General features: G+C 38.1%; 4 protein-coding genes across 4 annotated transcripts; 3 read left to right on the top strand and 1 right to left on the bottom strand.

Annotated features, from left to right (window-relative positions):
* The first annotated feature begins 3,415 nt into the window (after window positions 1–3,415).
* Window positions 3,416–5,044, top strand: LOC106614217 (vitellogenin-1). Its single transcript, XM_036371246.2, has 3 exons — window positions 3,416–3,681; window positions 3,745–4,133; window positions 4,213–5,044. The coding sequence occupies exons 1-3, from the start codon at window positions 3,462–3,464 to the stop codon at window positions 4,912–4,914; spliced, it is 1,311 nt and encodes a 436-aa protein (XP_036227139.1). The 5' UTR covers window positions 3,416–3,461; the 3' UTR covers window positions 4,915–5,044.
* Window positions 5,045–14,525: 9,481 nt separating this feature from the next.
* LOC106614233 (vitellogenin-1) lies at window positions 14,526–16,159 on the top strand. The gene is made up of 3 exons (XM_036371257.2): window positions 14,526–14,789; window positions 14,860–15,248; window positions 15,328–16,159. The coding sequence occupies exons 1-3, from the start codon at window positions 14,570–14,572 to the stop codon at window positions 16,021–16,023; spliced, it is 1,305 nt and encodes a 434-aa protein (XP_036227150.2). The 5' UTR covers window positions 14,526–14,569; the 3' UTR covers window positions 16,024–16,159.
* A 148-nt stretch (window positions 16,160–16,307) lies between these two features.
* LOC106614229 (gametocyte-specific factor 1 homolog) lies at window positions 16,308–16,776 on the bottom strand. The gene is made up of 2 exons (XM_014229854.3): window positions 16,603–16,776; window positions 16,308–16,550 (listed from the first exon to the last, which is right to left on the bottom strand). The coding sequence occupies exons 1-2, from the start codon at window positions 16,774–16,776 to the stop codon at window positions 16,308–16,310; spliced, it is 417 nt and encodes a 138-aa protein (XP_014085329.1).
* A 351-nt stretch (window positions 16,777–17,127) lies between these two features.
* Rtc1 (RNA terminal phosphate cyclase 1) lies at window positions 17,128–18,678 on the top strand. The gene is made up of 4 exons (XM_014229853.3): window positions 17,128–17,292; window positions 17,355–18,101; window positions 18,162–18,318; window positions 18,381–18,678. Exons 1-4 carry the CDS (start codon window positions 17,230–17,232, stop codon window positions 18,557–18,559), a joined length of 1,146 nt encoding a protein of 381 aa, XP_014085328.1. The 5' UTR covers window positions 17,128–17,229; the 3' UTR covers window positions 18,560–18,678.
* The last annotated feature ends 146 nt before the right edge of the window (window positions 18,679–18,824 follow it).

Below are 18,824 nucleotides of genomic sequence, written 5' to 3'. Positions count from 1 at the left end.
AATGTAGCTTTTATACCATAAAGGTATTTGCGTAGCACCACTCAGATTGCTGAGAAAACGTTAATTCAGTCGGGTGCATTGAACTCGCTTTGAAAACTGCTGTTGCAGCTAAATAGAAATGCATTTATTGATCTGTATGTCGTCAATCATTTAAGGAATCGCTACCTACAACGAATGTTGCGCGTGTAATCGTTGCTAAGACGTAAGTTTCGCTTATCTGTGTATTTTTTTTTGCGTTAAAAGCTAAGAAGGAAAGTGATAAGCTCGCTTGGCAGACACTGTTGCTTGCTAACCGTGGGCTGTAAGTGATTGCAACACGCTAATTTCAATTTATTTTTGTTGTTGTTTAGTAATTATTTTTTTTTATTTTACTTTTTTTTTAATTTTTAATTTTTCGCCAAATGTTGACAGTTTCATATTGCCAAATTATGTGAATTGCTCTTTTAGTAGACAACATATGTGAAATTATTATTATTATTCTTTCAAAACAACCATTGCATAACGTGCTATATGAAACCATCTTTCCGTTATATTTTATAAAAAACTTAAATATAACACTTTTGTTTACGAAAAGTATGCAGACTAAGAATTTGGTTGTTGCGAATTTATTTAACAGTAATAATATAACGAAAATAGATAATAAAGAAAACAAGAAGTTGGAAATATGAGCAACCCCAATTGGTCAAGTTGAAATTGGGCTCATTGCAGAGCATAATGTTGACGCATATTATAGCTAATAATGTAAATAAAAATCAGAAAAAGAAATATTAATTACAACAAAACTAGAATACTATTCACAAATAAAAAAGTTTTCACACAAAAACTCTATTTTGATCGATCAGTTTTTATGATACCATTAACTTGAACAATAATACATGTTAAAAAAGTTTTCCATACTAGATCTTGATTTTGATCGTCCAATTTGTATGACAGCTATATGCTATAGTGGTCCGATCTAGAAAGTTTCTTCGGAGATTATAGCGTTGCCTTTGGTTATATTCTGTGCCAAATTTCTTGAAGTAATCTTGTCAAATAAAAAATATTTCCATAAGAGGACTTGATTGGATCGGCCAGTTTATGAGGCAGCTATTCGGTATTGTGGTCCGAAATGAAAAATTTATTTGGAGATTGTACGTTGTCTTGGGCAATATTATGTATCAAATTCCGTTAAATACAAAATACTTAATTTTAATCGTTCAGTTTGTATGGCAGCTATATGTTATAACGGTGCGATCTGAAAAATTTATTTGGAGGTTGTACGGCTGCCTTGAACAATATGCTGTGGCAATATTATTTGTGGCAAATTTATTATACTATGTTCAGAGTTTAAAACATGTGCTTAATGAATTTTTTTGATACGATAAAAAAACAGTTAAAAATTTCATAACATATCCGGTTTTCTTTATTTGCACCTCTTATTTGTTGCTACTATTATGTTCTAAGTTTTCTTAAAAAAATCTGTATTCAATGTCTCCAAGCTTGGTGAACCGAACAAACAACTAGTATAAATTAAAAATGCTGGCGTGATCAAATACAATTAGAATATTAAACGATAATATAATATCACTTTAATAAAATATCCATATGAAATCGAATACCAGAAACTGAGATCTTTACCAAAAATTATTGTCCCGAAAAATATACAATTGTGGAAGACTGGTTGATGCCACTAAGGGTCTTACATCATAAATAAATCCTGTAACGATTAGAGTTTTAAAAACTGTTATAAGAAATCAAAGGATCTAATCCTAAAAATTATATATAACAAATCTGGAAGTACTAAATATTACTTATCTCGTAGTTAGGAAATATGCTTAAAATAACAAATGCTCAAAAAACCTCATTTCTTATCACTTTTTAAGTCTTATTAACTGTTACTTATTCTTATATAAAATATATTGTATTAAATTCGGCGATTTAATTAAAAGATGTAGTAATTTTGACTTTTAAGAATTGTTTAACCATTAACCTTTGTTTATTTTCAAAAATCTATTTAGAATCGGAATAATAACAAAATATCACCAGTGATAATTATTTATAATAAATAAATAATAAATAATATTTATAATAAATAAATAATTTTGTTAATTTTTTCCTCAGGATTCTGAGTCGCAGCTCACTCTTTTGCCAGTCGTCTGTTCAGCACGAAAGTCATTGAGACAATATTACCACACAAAGTAAACTGTCATGCAAATATAAACCAAGCTAGAAACGTATCTCCAGCTTTGAGCTGTAATTGTCTTCAATTTATTTCAATATGTGTCCTAAAAGATAACTAACGCAGGCGATACTAATTTACCAAACATGCTATGTAGTCGAAGTGCTTTTTTTCTTGTTGAGAGATTCCAAAATTGAAAATTATGTTACAACATTGTCGCTCGTTGTAAGGCTTGGAGTGCCTTTGATAGCAAAACATGTTATTGTGACGTCATGAAAGAAAATAGGGGAGAGGCAGGAGCATAACAAAATTAAATTAAATTATTGAATTTTCTTAAAGACTCTATTTTAATAATTTTATACAAATGGTTATTGTCAAACTTTGTTAACTTTGAAGCATAGGCATATTAAAGGTTTTTCAAAAGGCATTAGTACAAAAAAACAATCGATACGTATGTAAAGCTGTCATTGTAGCATTGTGAATACTTAGTCATTGTTGGGTTGTAAATACAGTAGAACATATCTTTACAACTTTTTAGAAGTTTCTTTCATCTAAACAACATAATGTTGCTACTCAACAAACACAAGCAATTTATTCGCATGATCACTTAGTTAGCTACGCTAACTACAAGTAGGTTCTAAGCATTATGGGTTTGGGAATTACTCTTTAAAGATCCGTAATGAACAGTTTATTTAGTATGGATAACTAAAAATTTTTGTTGGTTTGTGTACCAAACATATGGACATTGAGAAGGTAGCTAAGTAGGTGCATTTAGCATTTTGCTACTAACTAAAGACATCTTAACTCTAAATTTTTGCTATTCATTACAATCAATAGTCTGCAGTCTAGAATATGACAAATAAGAAACTACAGACACATAGTATTTACGCGAGCTTTCTTTTACAAGCTTCAAACTACACAAGTTGACTTGTTTAGAACTTATAATTGACGACAGCGCATCACATTTGGGCAACAAAGTTGATTATATGTTCGTGTTGTTGTTGCACTAACCGGCAAATAGTGCAATTCAGCGAAAATTGCACGCGCAACTGTGCCGTTCACTAGCCCTCGCCCAAGTTGCGGTCAATGCCTTCTGCAGTCATATGCTCAGAGTACTTATAAACAGTTTTTAATGGAATATAATCTAAAAAATATATGTACTTATATACTCTCCGAAATTTATTGCAAACAATTATTTAAGGTGTCTTTTAAAAGTTTCTATAAGTAGACTGCATTTTCGTATATAAATCACCGACATTTAAGTTATAGGCACATTTCAAACTGATTTGCAAACGTGATCAATATGAATTCGCTGAAGATTTTCTGTTTTATAGCTTTAGTATTAGCCACCACTAATGCTTCACCCAAGCATGGCCAAAACAAGGATAACGCGTATAGCCTAAAACCCACCGATTGGTTGTCGACCACTGAATTAGAATCGATGCCATCAGTGGAGGATATCACCCTGCAACAGTTGGAGAACATGTCAATGGAAGATGCTGAGCGAAATATTGAGAAGATATGTGAGTGGAACTGTTAGGTTAATTATAATGTACTATTTAATATTAAATATGTTTTTTCTTTAGATCATTTGTCGCAAATTAATCATGCTCTAGAACCGTCATTTGTTCCAAGCCCCAGTAATGTACCGGTTATCTTGATGAAACCCAATGGACAGCCCGAGCGCACCAATCTCAATGAACTAGTCCAGACTGCCAAGCAACAACCCAACTTTGGCGATGAGGAAGTCACCATTTTCATCACTGGTTTGCCACAGTCGAGCCCTTCTGTTGCAAAGGCGAACAAAAAGTTAATCCAGGCTTACATGCAACGCTATAACGGACAGCGTCAACCAATCAGCAATAACCAGGACTATGACTACGGCAACAATAAGGACAATCAAGGTGCCACTTCAAGTGAAGAGGACTATAGTGAATCGTGGAAAAACCCGAAACCCACAAACGGCAATTTTGTCGTAAGTACACCACATGTGTATATTATTATTTTTGTATCATTAACATGGTACTAAAACTATTTTTTGTTTATTCGCTTAGATCATCAGCTTGGGTTCCACACTCACCAACATGAAGCGTTTGGCTCTTATTGATGTGGAACAAACCGGTAACATGATCGGTAAAGCTCTCGTCGAACTGACCAACGAATGTGATGTACCTCAAGAGATCATTCATATTGTTGGACAAGGTGTTGGTGCACAAGTTGCCGGTGCCGCTGGACGTCAATACAAACGTTTGACAGGTCATCAACTGCGTCGCATCACCGCTTTGGACCCTGCCAAGATGTTCGCTAACGAAAAGTATTTACTATCTGGCTTGGCCCGTGGTGATGCTGATTTCGTTGATGCCATCCATACTTCGACTTGTGGAATGGGTACACGCCAACGCGTGGGTGATGTCGACTTCTACGTCAACGGTCCAGCCTCTACTGCTCCAGGCGCTACCAATGTAATTGAAGCAACCATGCGTGCAACTCGTTACTTCGCCGAATCTGTACGCCCAGGTAATGAACGTAACTTCCCTGCTGTCGCCGCCAACTCTATGGACCAATACGAAAATAACGATGGCTCTGGCAAACGCGCTTACATGGGTATCGCTACCGATTTCGATTTGGAGGGTGATTATATTCTGACGGTCAATCCAAAGAGTCCTTTCGGCAAGAGCACTCCTGCGCAAAAGCAAAGCACTTATCATGCTCAACACCAGTCGTGGAAGAGAGCTAAAAACCAGAACCATAACTAGTAGGCTAATAATTTAGCAACTGGGGTCTCCCATCGAAGATTAGAATGACAATTTACTTTTTAACTACTAATTTTTGTACCTTTATGAACTTTCATTAAAAATAAACTAAGCAATTTGCATGTAAAAATAAGCTTGTAAAAGCAAAGTTCGTTAATTTAAATGTTCTTCGTCTTTGTTCCTATAGTATCTTTTTTGGAAACACAATTTATTTCATTTTTATTTTCACCTTGCAACAAAATTTAATAATGAAATTACATAAATTTTTAAATCAAAAAGAGAATATTTCATGGATACCATATGGATAAGTTTAAAGTAAAAAATCGTATTTCAGAATTGGTCCAACTAAAATTATAAAAAAAAAGTTAGCAGTATATGGTAAGGATCACTAAATTCTTTTCACAAGCGCTCCAAAATGCTATAACACATTCGATCTCGTTTATCGTATGTCCATTGTGGCAGCAAGACCTACGAAATTGGGGAGCATAAAGAACAAACAACAGAAATTTGTAACAAAATAATAAGAAACCACTAACGATACAATATATCTCATAAGAACAAGACCAAAACTAAGTTCGGATAGAGCCGCAGAGTTATAGGAATTAAAGACAGATTATAAATTTCCGAGTCTGCAACGGCGAAATACTTTCAGGTGGTAAAACTTTATATTATATTAAACAAAAAAAAACGTTAATTTCGTTAGCACGGACACTGTAATACCTTTCACAGATCCAAAGGATTCCATATAAGAATTTGATTTTGATCGGTCTGTTTGTATAGAAAATTAAAGGACTAGTTCGCCTATGTACAGAGAGATGGACATAGCTAAATCCACTCAGCGCGTCATGCTGATCAACATAACGTCTCCGACGTTTCCTTCTGGATATTACAAACTTCGTGTCAAGCTTACTCGTTATAAACCTGGGATTGCCTTCAGTGAAAAATTAGTCACAATAGTCACAGGGAGCCAAATTTGGCAAATACAATGCCTGAGCGATGACTCCCGTTTGGTATTTGGCCACAAAGTCAGTCACAACAGTACTAGAATGTGACAGTGCATTAAAGTAGAGAGAAATCCATGAATTGCAGTATTCCTCATGGACCATTCGACCCTGTGGAATTTATGATGAACCACACCACAGTAATCAAAGAAAACTATGAACATCACCTGCATTTTTGACTGACTTTGACGTGTTGTTTTTTAATTTCGGCTCATTTTCGCCATTCGCTAGATTGTTGGACAGTTTTAAGGTTTGACGAATGAAGTTTCCGCAGCTACATTGTCATGAGTCTATTTTGCGACTTCTACTCGACGTCATTTTTGCAAAAGATTCAGATATTTTGCTACGGGTCTATCATTAACACGCTTCATACCCAAATCGTTAACCAAAATTGTTGAGTCGATGGATACGAGAAGTTGAGATCCTTTGCTCTCTCTCTAATGGCAACACGATGGTTTTCAAGCACTGTTTCTTTAACTTTTTCAATGTTGTCGTCATTAGCAGAGGTAGATGGACAACTTGCATGAGATGAGTTTTCGATGACTTCACGACCTTCATAAAATGCTTGGTGCGAATATAAAACCAGGTTGTACCAAAAAATCAAAAAAAAATTGTATCGATTCGGTTTAATAACGCCGTTTAAATGAACCAATCAAATTTGGTCAGATGGACTTAGATTTATTTCTATATCTATATCTTATTTCGTGTCCGTGATATTTATATTAAAAGCAACCTAAATATCGCAATACATACATACATATGTGATATAAACTCAACCAAGGTGACTAAATTTAATATATTCTAAATATTTGTGGCAACTTTTTTACTTGTGCAAGGTATTATAGCTTCGGCTCAACCGAATTAACGATTTTTCTTGTTCATAAGAAAATTTATCCACTTAGTTTCATAAAATATCATATATATTTACTGACTTTCAAGTCAGATGGAAAGTCAAAATGGATGGAAATCAGTATAACGCGTATATTAAGGCTAGTGGAAGATCTGGACTAATTACATTAACATTTGGTATTACTCAAGTTTACTCGAAAACATGTTTTCACGCAAAATTCACACACTGCATATGTCGGTCATTGACAAAAAGCCTACTAACATAGCCTAACAAAAATCTTATATATTTCACTTATCTTATTACTTCATCGCATCACCTACTTATAGATCGCACTGGAGGCTCACAGAGTGAAATTTTTTATCAAAACTAGAACTCGAAATTTTACGTTTTTCTTGTTTTTCATCATATTGGAGCCATTTGGACGTTTTATCGCACATATCGAAAATATGCCAAAAATATTCAAAATATAATGCAACATATGATAAATAGTATATGCAAAATATGCAAACAAATTTCAAAGAAAACTTTAAGAGAAAATTTGTCGTTTTAAGATCGATGCTTATCAGCCAGTTATGTTCTATGTATTGTATTATATTTTACTTTCTCCATACCGAAATATGCCATTTTTATAGAATCAGACGTATTTAAACACAAAAGCTATTCGGATCATTTAAACAAGTTCTTCTTAATGCAGACAAAGCGGTTTTTTATGAAATTTAGTAATTTTTTGCAATGAAAAATGTAATAGGCAACTAATTTCAGACGAAAGTACTCTCAGAAACAGCTATCTGGATAAATGTTACCGACAATCAAATCAAAAAATTCGCAACAGTATCAAAACCAAAGCGTTTGGATATCCGTGAACGCACACAAGCAAAACGTCATGATTTAACTGTCAGAACATTGAGTTAAGATGAATCTTCATACTGCTTTTTATTGTCCCTGTCCAACTTTTTAGAAAGAAGTAAAGAATGTAACTGTTTGTAAAAATTTGTGAATATCATAACCAGATGTACCTACGTTGAAGGCGGCTTCATTTTATGCAGATAAAATAAAAAAATGGACGGAATAACAAAGGTAAGACATCAAAAAAGAATAATTTGAATATATTGTAGTATCAATTTAATAATAATGGGTCAGCGGTCAATTTAATAATTTAAAAAGTCATACATTTTGACAAGTTTTTTCTGTCTGTAGTGTAGAATTCATTAACTAACTTTGGCTTTCCTGGAAAATAATGGAACAGCTATTATTTTGGACAACAACGATATACATTTACTTTAATTTTGTAAATAAAAAAATTCTAAATTTGCATTTTAAGCTTTTGAAGCATTGAACCCAGAGGATGCTGAATTTACAAAGTTGTCAAAAGAGCTGATAAAAAATCCTTAACTATATCGGGATTTTATATATATCTAGAAACTTGAATTTCGAGAGGTTTGTCGCAATTGTAACTTCCTTGAAAGCAAAGGGTTTACCATTAGCAAAGTCAATAAATTTATTTAAGGAAGCTGAAAATATTATTCATAACAAAACTGTTGATTTTGATTGACTTAGATTTTAATATTATTTCAAAAATAAGTAATATGGTTAATATAAAAGCTGATCATTAAATATAATTTTTCTCTAATTACAAACGGTCAAAAAATATCGTTTTTCCTTTGCGCGATCAATTCGCGGAAAACTGCTTTATTTTTTACAAATTAACAAATGTTCAATTGCGATCACTGACGCGTACAATTCGTTCTGTTTTTTCGATCTTCTTAATGTGTCACGTCATACTTGGTGTGACGTCGTTCCGTGCTCAGTTGTTGTTGTTGTTGTAACGATTATCTAATCCCCGTTTGGGTGATAAATTCTAGATTCGTTGTCGTCGAGGTCATCCAACGGAAGGCCCAGGAAACGAGCTGTTTCGACGGGGTCGGACCATAGGGAGAGGGGTGTTAGATGAGTGGGGTTTGTTGGGCATGCAAAGAGGTGGTTAGTGTCATGCGGAGACTCATTGCATGCAGGACACGTGTTTGGTATGTCAGGGTCTATTCTGGATAGGTAGGAGTTTAACCTGCTACAGTATCCAGAACGAAGTTGCGCGAGGGTCACTCTAGATTCGCGAGGCAACTCGAGCTCTGTGTCTGCAATGGGTGGCGGTGAAGGTGTTAATGGCTCCACTGTGAATGGCGGTCAGTGCCTGTCTGAAGTTAGTTGCGTCCGAAGTCTGGTCGGCGTACTGTCTAATGTCGTCGACGTAGTCAAGGAAGGACCTCTTGATGTTCCTAGGAGGCGGCTCCGCTACAAGCAGGCGACTGCAGGGGTGGTTTCTGCGAAAACATCCTAGCAGAAACTGCTTGGAGAGGAGCTCGTTATGTTCCTTAACCGGAAGCATACGGGCCTCGCTATGTAGGTGTTCTATTGGAGACATCAAGAGGCATCCCGTGACAGTCCGGAGTGCAGTGTTCTGACAAGTCTGAAGCTTCTTCTTCTGCGTGTCACTGCATCCAGGCGACCATATTGCGGCTGCATAATTGAGGACCGGCCGGCCGATCGCCTTGTATGTTGCCAACAACGTTTCTTTGTCTTTTCCCCATGAGCTGCCGGCAAGCGACTTGAGGATTTTGTTGCGGCTCTGTACTTTGGCAGTTATCGCGGTCAAATGAGGAGTGAAAGAGCACAGACTGTCCAAAGTGACGCCTAAAATTTTAGGGTTATTTGCTGTCGGAATTTTTGTGCCATCGACTGAAATGTTCAGGTCCAGTCTGTACTCCTTCGTCCAATTGGTGAAGATGGTCGCTGTGGATTTAGTGGGGGAGAGTGTTAGGTTCCTTGCAGAAAAGAAGCGAGAAAGATCGGAGAGGTAGCCGTTTACTTTTAAACACATGCCATCGATTCCATTGCCCGACGTCAATATCGTACAGTCATCTGCGTACGAGGTCATTGAAATTTCCGCTGGTGGCTGGGGGAGTTTTGAAATATAGAAGTTAAACAGTAGCGGGGAGAGGACACCGCCCTGCGGAACCCCCTGTTTAATTTTCCTGAGCTTGGAGTTTTGACCTCGAAATAGTACGGATGAGTGCCGACCGCTCAGGTAGTTCATGGTCCACCGCTTCAGCCCTGGAGGGAGCGTTGATTGTTCCAGGTCCTCAAGTAGCGTTGCGTGATTGACTGTGTCAAAAGCTTTTGACAAGTCCAACGCTACGAGGATCGTCCTCTCGCAAGGTGGCTTCTGGTTCAGGCCATGAACTATCTGAGCGTTTATGACGCTAAGTGCTGTGGTGGTACTGTGCACTTTACGGAAGCAATGCTGATGGTCTGCTACGCTCAGGTGGTGGGTGAATGACGGGAGTAACAAGGCCTCAAGTGTCTTCACTACTGGGGAAAGGAGAGTTATCGGGCGATAGGACTCCCCTTTGTTGACGGGTTTCCCAGGTTTCAGCAGTGGGACCACTCTTCCGACTTTCCACACATCGGGTATTTGAAGAGTGGATATCGACAGGTTGAGGACCTTGGTGAGGTAGCTTACTCCCGTTGGCCCTAGGTGTTTTAACATCAGCATGCTTATTCCATCAGGGCCGATGGATTTAGACGATTTCGCCTTTTTGATGACACTCTGAACCTCCCCATCGGTGAAAGTAAGTGGTGCGCAGTCTTTTGGCATTTTGCGCAGCCGTCGGGTAACACATCGTTTGGCCTTGTCGGTCGAAGGGTGCAGTATAAACTGCCGGCTAAAGTAGCTCGCGCACTTCTTCGGGTCCGAGGAGACATGGCCATCGAATTGAATTTCAACCCGATCGTCATGTCTGCTCGGATTTGACAGGGCCTTGACAGTAGTCCAAAGCTTACTCACACCGGTGGAGAGGTTGCAGGACTTCAGGTGCTCTATCCATTTTGTCCGCTTATGATGATTTACCATTTGCCGAATCTCCAAATTGAGATCCCTTATTCGGGGATCACAGGGATCGGCATGGCGTAAGGTGTCGCGCTCATTTGCTAATACAGCTGCTTCGGCTGGGAAATTAGGGCGGAGTTTCGCTATTCTTCCAGCCGGTATGAAGCGAGCAGTAGCAGCAGCGATCACCTTGTGGAATTGACGCTCGCCAACGATGACGTCCGTAGTGCGTTAAAGGTGCTCTCAGTAAATTCTGTGAAGCCGACACAGTTAGCTTTGTTAAAGTTAACATAAGTGCGGTTATCCACAGAAATAAAGTCAGGAGGTTTCTCGATCGAGATAATTATGGGCAGATGGTCTGATGCAAGAGTTAGCATAGGTTGTCAGGTTATACTATTTATCAGACCACCGCTAGCGATGGTAATATCTGGCGAGCTATTACAGGTGCCCATAATTCTGGTGGGGGCTTCGTCGTTCATTGTGCAGAATGTCGAATCGTCTATCTGTTCCGCCAGCTCCATCCCCCTACGATCGTTTGACAGGCAGGAATGCCAAAGATCGTGATGCGCGTTAAAGTCGCCTAGCACCAGACGGTTTTCACCACGAAGTAGCGCATCTATATTCGAGTGATATCCTGTTGGGCAACATGTAACTGGGGGATGTATATATTAAATATTTCGATCTCGACATCGCCTGACCGGACAGCTATACCCTGACATTCTAGGGTGGTGTCCCTGCGGTCGATGTCAACATCGATTAGACGATATTGCACGGTGTTATGTAATATGAAGGCTAGGCCTCCACCATTATCCCGCTCGCGATCCTTACGTAAAACGTTGAAACCTGCACAACTCGGAAGATCTGAGCGGCTGTTTAACTTGGTTTCTTGGACCACAGCTATCGTTACGCGCTCCCGGCTCATAAATGCAACTATCTCCTCGATCTTGCTCTGGAGTCCGTTGCAGTTAAATTGTAAGAGTCGCGTTTATCGCGGGTGTCCAGTCGTGATCCTAGGGGTGAGTGGGGTGCGTGTAGGTGGTGGTTGTTGCAGCTGTGCTATCCGCATGGGCGGTTGACGCACTGTGGTGTTGGTTGGCGACGCCACTGTATGTGATTGCGGGGGCAGACTCCTACAGCATGGGGCAACATACGACGCACTCCACTCTCGTGTGGTGCGCAGGCCAGAACACGACAGAAAGTGACACCAGCCAGTACAAGAATTGCACTTAACTGATGTGACATTCCGGCGTATTATGGTCTGACACACGGAACAGACTGTGCGAGGAACCAGGAGTTGCTGGGTGGTTCTCGCACGAGGATTGGAGCTGGAGGAAGGTTGGGGGGGGGGGGGAGGTTGGTCAGATTGGGAGTTATGCTGTCTGTGTGAGCTCCTTGGGACCGTGGAGGTTCTTTTTCTTGGCCACTCGACTGGAGTAATAGCGCAGTGCGCGAACATGGTGTGCCACTCCCTGTGTGTCTTAAGGCCCGAGCAGGTCTTAAGATGGCTCCATCCATTGCATGTATTGCACCTAACCGAGGTGGAATTTGGATGGAGCCTTTTTGCGCATACGCAGCAGTAGAATTCCTCGGGGCCCGGGTTGGACTCGATGCCAGCACTGGTCAGGAGGATACGGAGCAACCCTGCTGCTAGGCGTTGCTCCAGTGACGACAAACTTAATCTAAAACTTACCGATCCAAACAGGGTTAGATCGTCGAAATAACAGCGCTTGGCCGGATAAAATCCGGGTCAATTCCGGTATCGCAGAACCGGCTGTTGTGGGAATTGTTCCGTGCTCAGTAGACTCCTGTGGTGCCGGGATATAAGAAAAATGAGTTCTCAGTATAAGAAACATTTTGAAGCAGCCTTTCTAACGAAGTATCTTAAAGGTCGCAAATGGACTATTAAAAAAACTGCAAAGTATTTAAAAGAGGTGAACTGACCTTTTTGAGAAGGGCGCAGTCTTAGGGAAGCTAAAAAAAATTTCTTTAAAAAGTGATTAGATATATCTCTAAATACAATACGAGACAGACTTAAGGAATCAAAACATCAAACGCAGCAAAACTGTTATCAAACCCCTACTTTCCAAACTACACATTGAAAAAGGGTTGCACTGGGCGCAACCGTGATTGGAACAAAGTAATATTTACATACAAATCAACCTTTATACTGTTCAACCCCTTGTAACGTTTTTGGCTAAGAAAAGAACAAACATTAATTTACATAAGTGTTAAGCATTCAAAATGTTATGGATGTTTCTCTGCTCATGACTTTGGGGTTTTGGGACGCTTTTACAGAAAATCTGCACGCCGTTAAGAGAAGGACAAAATTGTATAAAAAGGGTTTACTGAAGTCAGCTGAAATGCGTTACGGCAAATAACCATAATTGGATATTGCAGGAATATATATTATACTTAGTAGAAACAAGAAAACCATATCGTTACTTTAAATAGGCCATCTAAGTCACCAGACGCCAATCCAATAGATAATCTTTATGCTTTAATGAAAGAAAAAACATTAGCTCAGTTGCACCCCTTCACAATTACAAAAGATTCCTTACAGAACTTGCTTTTGATCGGCCAGTTTGTATGGCAGCTTTATGATATAGTGACTACGGATACCTAAATCGACTCACCTCGTATACCTTAAAGGGTCTCCGACGTTTCCTTTTAGATGTTACAAACATTGCCGAAAACTTAGCGTATATTAAGTTTACGTTATATATCTCAAGAAAACATTTAACGTCAATAAAATTATTCATTCGGCTACTGCAGCAAACCAGGAGTTCGCTTCCTGTGGAATATGCGGAAGACTTAGTTGCAAGTTACCATCGAAGATGTTAGGCTATAATAAACAACGTGGTATCTGTCGTACTTTGGGAAATATGTATATTATACCCATCATAGGCGGAATCACACCCGCTTTTAAACATTTTTTATCACAGTTGCTCGGGAGCCCTCCTACTTTACCGATTAATAGCGTTTATTTTTTTAAGTGGAAATTATCCAAGTTTGTCCATCTGAAATACAAAGCTCCTCTGCCAAGGAACATGTCCTGCAATTTTTATCACATACATACATATCTCAATTTTTACTCAGGTTATCGCTGGCGCGGACAGACAGAGTGTATTTGTGATATAATTCTCTATATTGATATTTTAATATCAGTACCTATCAACTGCGGGCTTATGGCAACTAAGAAATTTTTCATATTCAAATTAGACAATCTCACATTGTATAAACTTAGATTTATATATAGATTTATACAATGCAATCTCACCTATAATTTTACAACACTTTTTCGCGTATAATCAATTCTCCAGAATATATATATACATACATACATATATAAATGTTTACATTGATTAATAATATAATATGTACCCCTTGTATATACATATGTATGTACGTAGCCTATCCCTCAGTAGCCCTCAAACTGCACAGGTTGCATTGTTGGCCCTTATCACTTACAACAACGCATAACATTTTATCAAAATAAAGTTGTTTATACATAAGTATGTATGTACATATGTATAGTGTTGTTGTTGCGCCAACCAGCAAATCTGCAATTCAGCGAAAATCATACGCGCAAAGTGAACTGCCGTCTATTAGTTGGGTTCTCGTTCAAGGTACGGTCAACGCTCTTCTGCAGTCACATACTCAGAGCAGAGAGGTAACAAGAGTGCTCAGAATACCTGTAAACAGTTTTTGATGGGTTATAATCTAAAACATATACATACATATTGTACACATAGTATATACGTACATATGTTTATACTTTCAGAGAATTATGGCAAAAAATTATATAAGGTGTTTTTCTAAAATTTCTATATGTTGGGCTTTTAAAAGTAGATTATATTTTCGTATATAAATCACCGACAATTAAGTCATAGACACAGTTCAAACCGACTAGCAAACGTAATCAACATGAATCCGCTGAAGATTTTCTGCTTTTTGGCTTTAGTATTAACCGCCGTTAATGCTTCACCCAAGCAGGGCAAAAACAAGGATAACACGATTAGCTTAAAACCCACCGATTGGTTATCGGCCTCTGAATTAGAATCGATGCCATCAGTCGAGGATATCACATTGCAACAGTTGGAGAACATGTCAATGGAAGATGCCGAGCGAAAGATTGAGAAGCTGTGTAAGTGTTTTAAAAACTGTTAGGGTATTTCTAATTTACTATATGTATATCACAATTTTTTTTCCTTTAGATCATTTGTCGCAAATTAATCAGGCTCTAGAACCGTCATTTGTTCCAAGCCCCAATAATGTACCGGTTATCTTGATGAAACCCAATGGACAGCCCGAGCGCACCAATCTCAATGAACTAGTCCAGACTGCCAAGCAACAACCCAACTTTGGCGATGAGGAAGTCACCATTTTCATCACTGGTTTGCCACAGTCGAGCCCTTCTGTTGCAAAGGCGAACAAAAAGTTAATCCAGGCTTACATGCAACGCTATAACGGACAGCGTCAACCAATCAGCAATAACCAGGACTATGACTACGGCAACAATAAGGACAATCAAGGTGCCACTTCAAGTGAAGAGGACTATAGTGAATCGTGGAAAAACCCGAAACCCACAAAGGGCAACCTTGTCGTAAGTACACCACATGTGTATATTATTATTTTTGTATCATTAACATGGTACTAAAACTATTTTTTGTTTACTCGCTTAGATCATCAGCTTGGGTTCCACACTCACCAACATGAAGCGTTTGGCTCTTATTGATGTGGAACAAACCGGTAACATGATCGGTAAAGCTCTCGTCGAACTGACCAACGAATGTGATGTACCTCAAGAGATCATTCATATTGTTGGACAAGGTGTTGGCGCACAAGTTGCCGGTGCCGCTGGACGTCAATACAAACGTTTGACAGGTCATCAACTCCGTCGCATCACCGCTTTGGACCCTGCCAAGATGTTCGCTAAGGAAAAGGATTTATTATCCGGCTTGGCCCGTGGTGATGCTGATTTCGTTGATGCCATTCATACTTCGACTTGTGGAATGGGTACACGCCAACGCGTGGGTGATGTCGACTTCTACGTCAACGGTCCAGCCTCTACTGCTCCAGGCGCTACCAATGTAATTGAAGCAACCATGCGTGCAACTCGTTACTTCGCCGAATCTGTACGCCCAGGTAATGAACGTAACTTCCCTGCTGTCGCCGCCAACTCTATGGACCAATACGAAAATAATGATGGCTCTGGCAAACGCGCTTACATGGGTATCTCTACCGATTTCGATTTGGAGGGTGATTATATTCTGACGGTGAATCCAAAGAGTCCTTTCGGCAAGAGTGCTCCTGCCCAAAAGCAAAGCACATATCATGGCCAACACCAGTCGTGGAAAAGTGACAAAAACCAGAAGTAGGATTAATAAGCTAAAATCCTTAGTCGGCCTCTGCGAGATTATCGAAAATTAGAACCACGACTAATTGTGTTACTACTCAATTTGTGTACCTTATTGAATTTCTGTACATATAAAATAAAATCAGCAAAAATTTAAACACATTTCTCTTATAAAATATATGTATTTATATAAGTATTTAAATATGACCAAGTATTCCAAGAATAAATATATATGTACATATGTATGTATGTACATGTTTGCAGAATGGCATGCATATATGTTTGAATAAGCGCTTAATTTATCACTTAATCAAACTGTTGCCAACGTTCTTCCTCTTTGTGTTTAAATGCTTTACGTTTTGATGGTGGACCGACAGGTTTTCGTATTATTTGATTGCTAAGAGCGTATGTTTCGGGATTATAATTTCCAGAATCAGTGTCATCCCAATTTTCCTCACTTTCAATTGGGTCATGCTTCAGAAATGTCATCTCATCAACGTATTTATAATGTGCAATTATTTTACGATCAGGACAATTTACTAAATGCCGCTAAAATTAAACACATTATTACAGTTTTTCACCGCTATTCGAAAACACGTACCTCGAAATCCTGCTCTGGCACCAAATGTAATTGATTCAATGGACACTTTTGTAATTCCACATGTGGATAATTCAAACGGCATTTAATTAGATGTAATTGCAAACGCTTCCTTAGGACACGGTGTGCATTATCATAAGGACAAGTAACAATATCTCCAGCAGTATTTTCCTCCATTTGATCCCTTGCTACAATTCAATTAACTGACAACCACCTAAATATTTCAAAATGGTTTGTGGATGAAAAACTGTCGATTCGTGTAGACCTATTTGCCAACTATTCAATTTGCAAATTTATAAAAATTACTTACCATACTAAAATCAGAGATAGTAGATTATAGAGAAGGCAGAGAATATAAATTATAATATCTTATTATTATTATTATAATTATATAATCTACATTCTCTGCTCAAACTTCGCCACTGACAATTTATTGTTGATTCTATTTTGTTCTGGCATTGCTTAATTTTTCTCAGTGTTAGGAATAGTGCTGCCAAGTTCTTATTGCTTATACTATTTGACATTTATCCATTCCATATATTTGCAAGTGCGCTTTACGAAAGAAAACAATGTGCATTATTTTTGTATTTTCTTTAATTTTGAATACTGGATTAAGTTTAAACTTCTAAAATGCCGCCCATATCACAGGAAGGTAATTGTCTCATTTACCGAGGCAGCAATTTTCTCAAGCAGGTAAGTTTCATCGATGTGTGTGTACGTTTGGATTGTTACTATAGATTTTGTTTCTTGTTAAGCGCCTTATACTGTCTTGTCTTAGTGGAAGGCCTGTACAGATAACACAAATTCACATTGATGATGATACGGCTCCCGGTTTGCGTGAATATGAAATAGGTCTAATAAGATTATTGGATAAGCTAACAAATGGTACCAAAATTGAACTCAATCCCTCGGGCACCTCAGTTCTATTTTCACCGGGTCTGTTGCATGGTGGTGTGCTGCACCACGATTGCTGCATTCAACGTGGTATAAGCTATTATTTGGATGCGCTAATAGCTCTTGGTCCATTTTGTAAAAATCCAATAAATGCAACTTTAAAAGGCATAACAAATAGTAAAGACTCGCCATCAGTAGATCACATAAAAGGCTCAGCAATTCCGGTTCTTAAACGATTTTTAGTTGTGGATGAAGGATTAGAACTTAAAATTGTCAAAAGAGGTGCAGCTCCTCTTGGCGGTGGTGAAGTTCAATTCCGATGCCCGGTACGTAAGAACTTTCGGTCTCTACAATTTCAATCCCAAGGCATGGTAAAACGAATTCGCGGTACCGTATACGCATGCAAAGTATCACCTGCAATGGCCAATCGTACTGTAGAAGCGGCAAAAGGAGTGATGTTAAAATTCCTTCCCGACGTATATATATACACTGATCAAAATCGTGGTAAAATGTCTGGTAATTCACCAGGCTTTGGTATTTGTTTGGTAGCGGAAACAACTGATGACGTTTGTTATGGCGCTGAGAGTATCTCAAACAGCAAGGAAGACGTAAGTTAGTCATAATTAAATTAAATTTTAGTGATATATTTTGCATTTCCTTTATTGTAGGGGAAAGATCCTTCTGTACCTGAAGATTTGGGACGCGAAGCTGCAATGAAATTGCTTGATGAAATTTACCGTGGAGGCTCATGTGATTCATCGTATCAATGGCTTGTCACCCTATTTATGGCGTTGAGTCAGAAGAATGTTTCGAAATTTTTAACTGGTAAATGGACTTTGTGAAGTATAATTAATATAAATTATTTATTTAAAATGTTTTTATTGTAGGCCCACTTTCTACTTATACGATACATTTTCTACAAAATTTGAGAGACTTCTTTTCAATAACGTTTAAGCTAGAAAATCCTGAAAACGATGACGAAGAGGATGCTTTGCCAGGCGCCCAAAAAGTTTTGATGACATGTGTAGGCATCGGTTATACGAACATAAGTAAACGTGTCAATTAAATAATTATAGTCAATAACTAAAAATTAAAAAAATTATTGTTTATAGTTGGTACATACATGTATCATTTATATATCATATATTCATTTTAGATAAAAATAAATATTTTGGAAAAACAAAATTGTTTCCGGAAGCGCGCTTTTGTATGATAGTTATGCATTGTTTAGCAATCTTATAAAGCGATAAACTATAGTTTGTTAAGCTTTTTGAAATTTTATGTACATTACAACTATGAATGAGCATAATTTGTCGCAATTCCCACAACAG

The sequence above is a fragment of the Bactrocera oleae genome, chromosome 5 (genome assembly GCF_042242935.1).
Source record: "Bactrocera oleae isolate idBacOlea1 chromosome 5, idBacOlea1, whole genome shotgun sequence".
NCBI lineage: Eukaryota > Metazoa > Arthropoda > Insecta > Diptera > Tephritidae > Bactrocera > Bactrocera oleae.
Note: the sequence above shows the minus strand (reverse complement) of the source record. Positions and strands in the feature narration are given on the sequence as shown.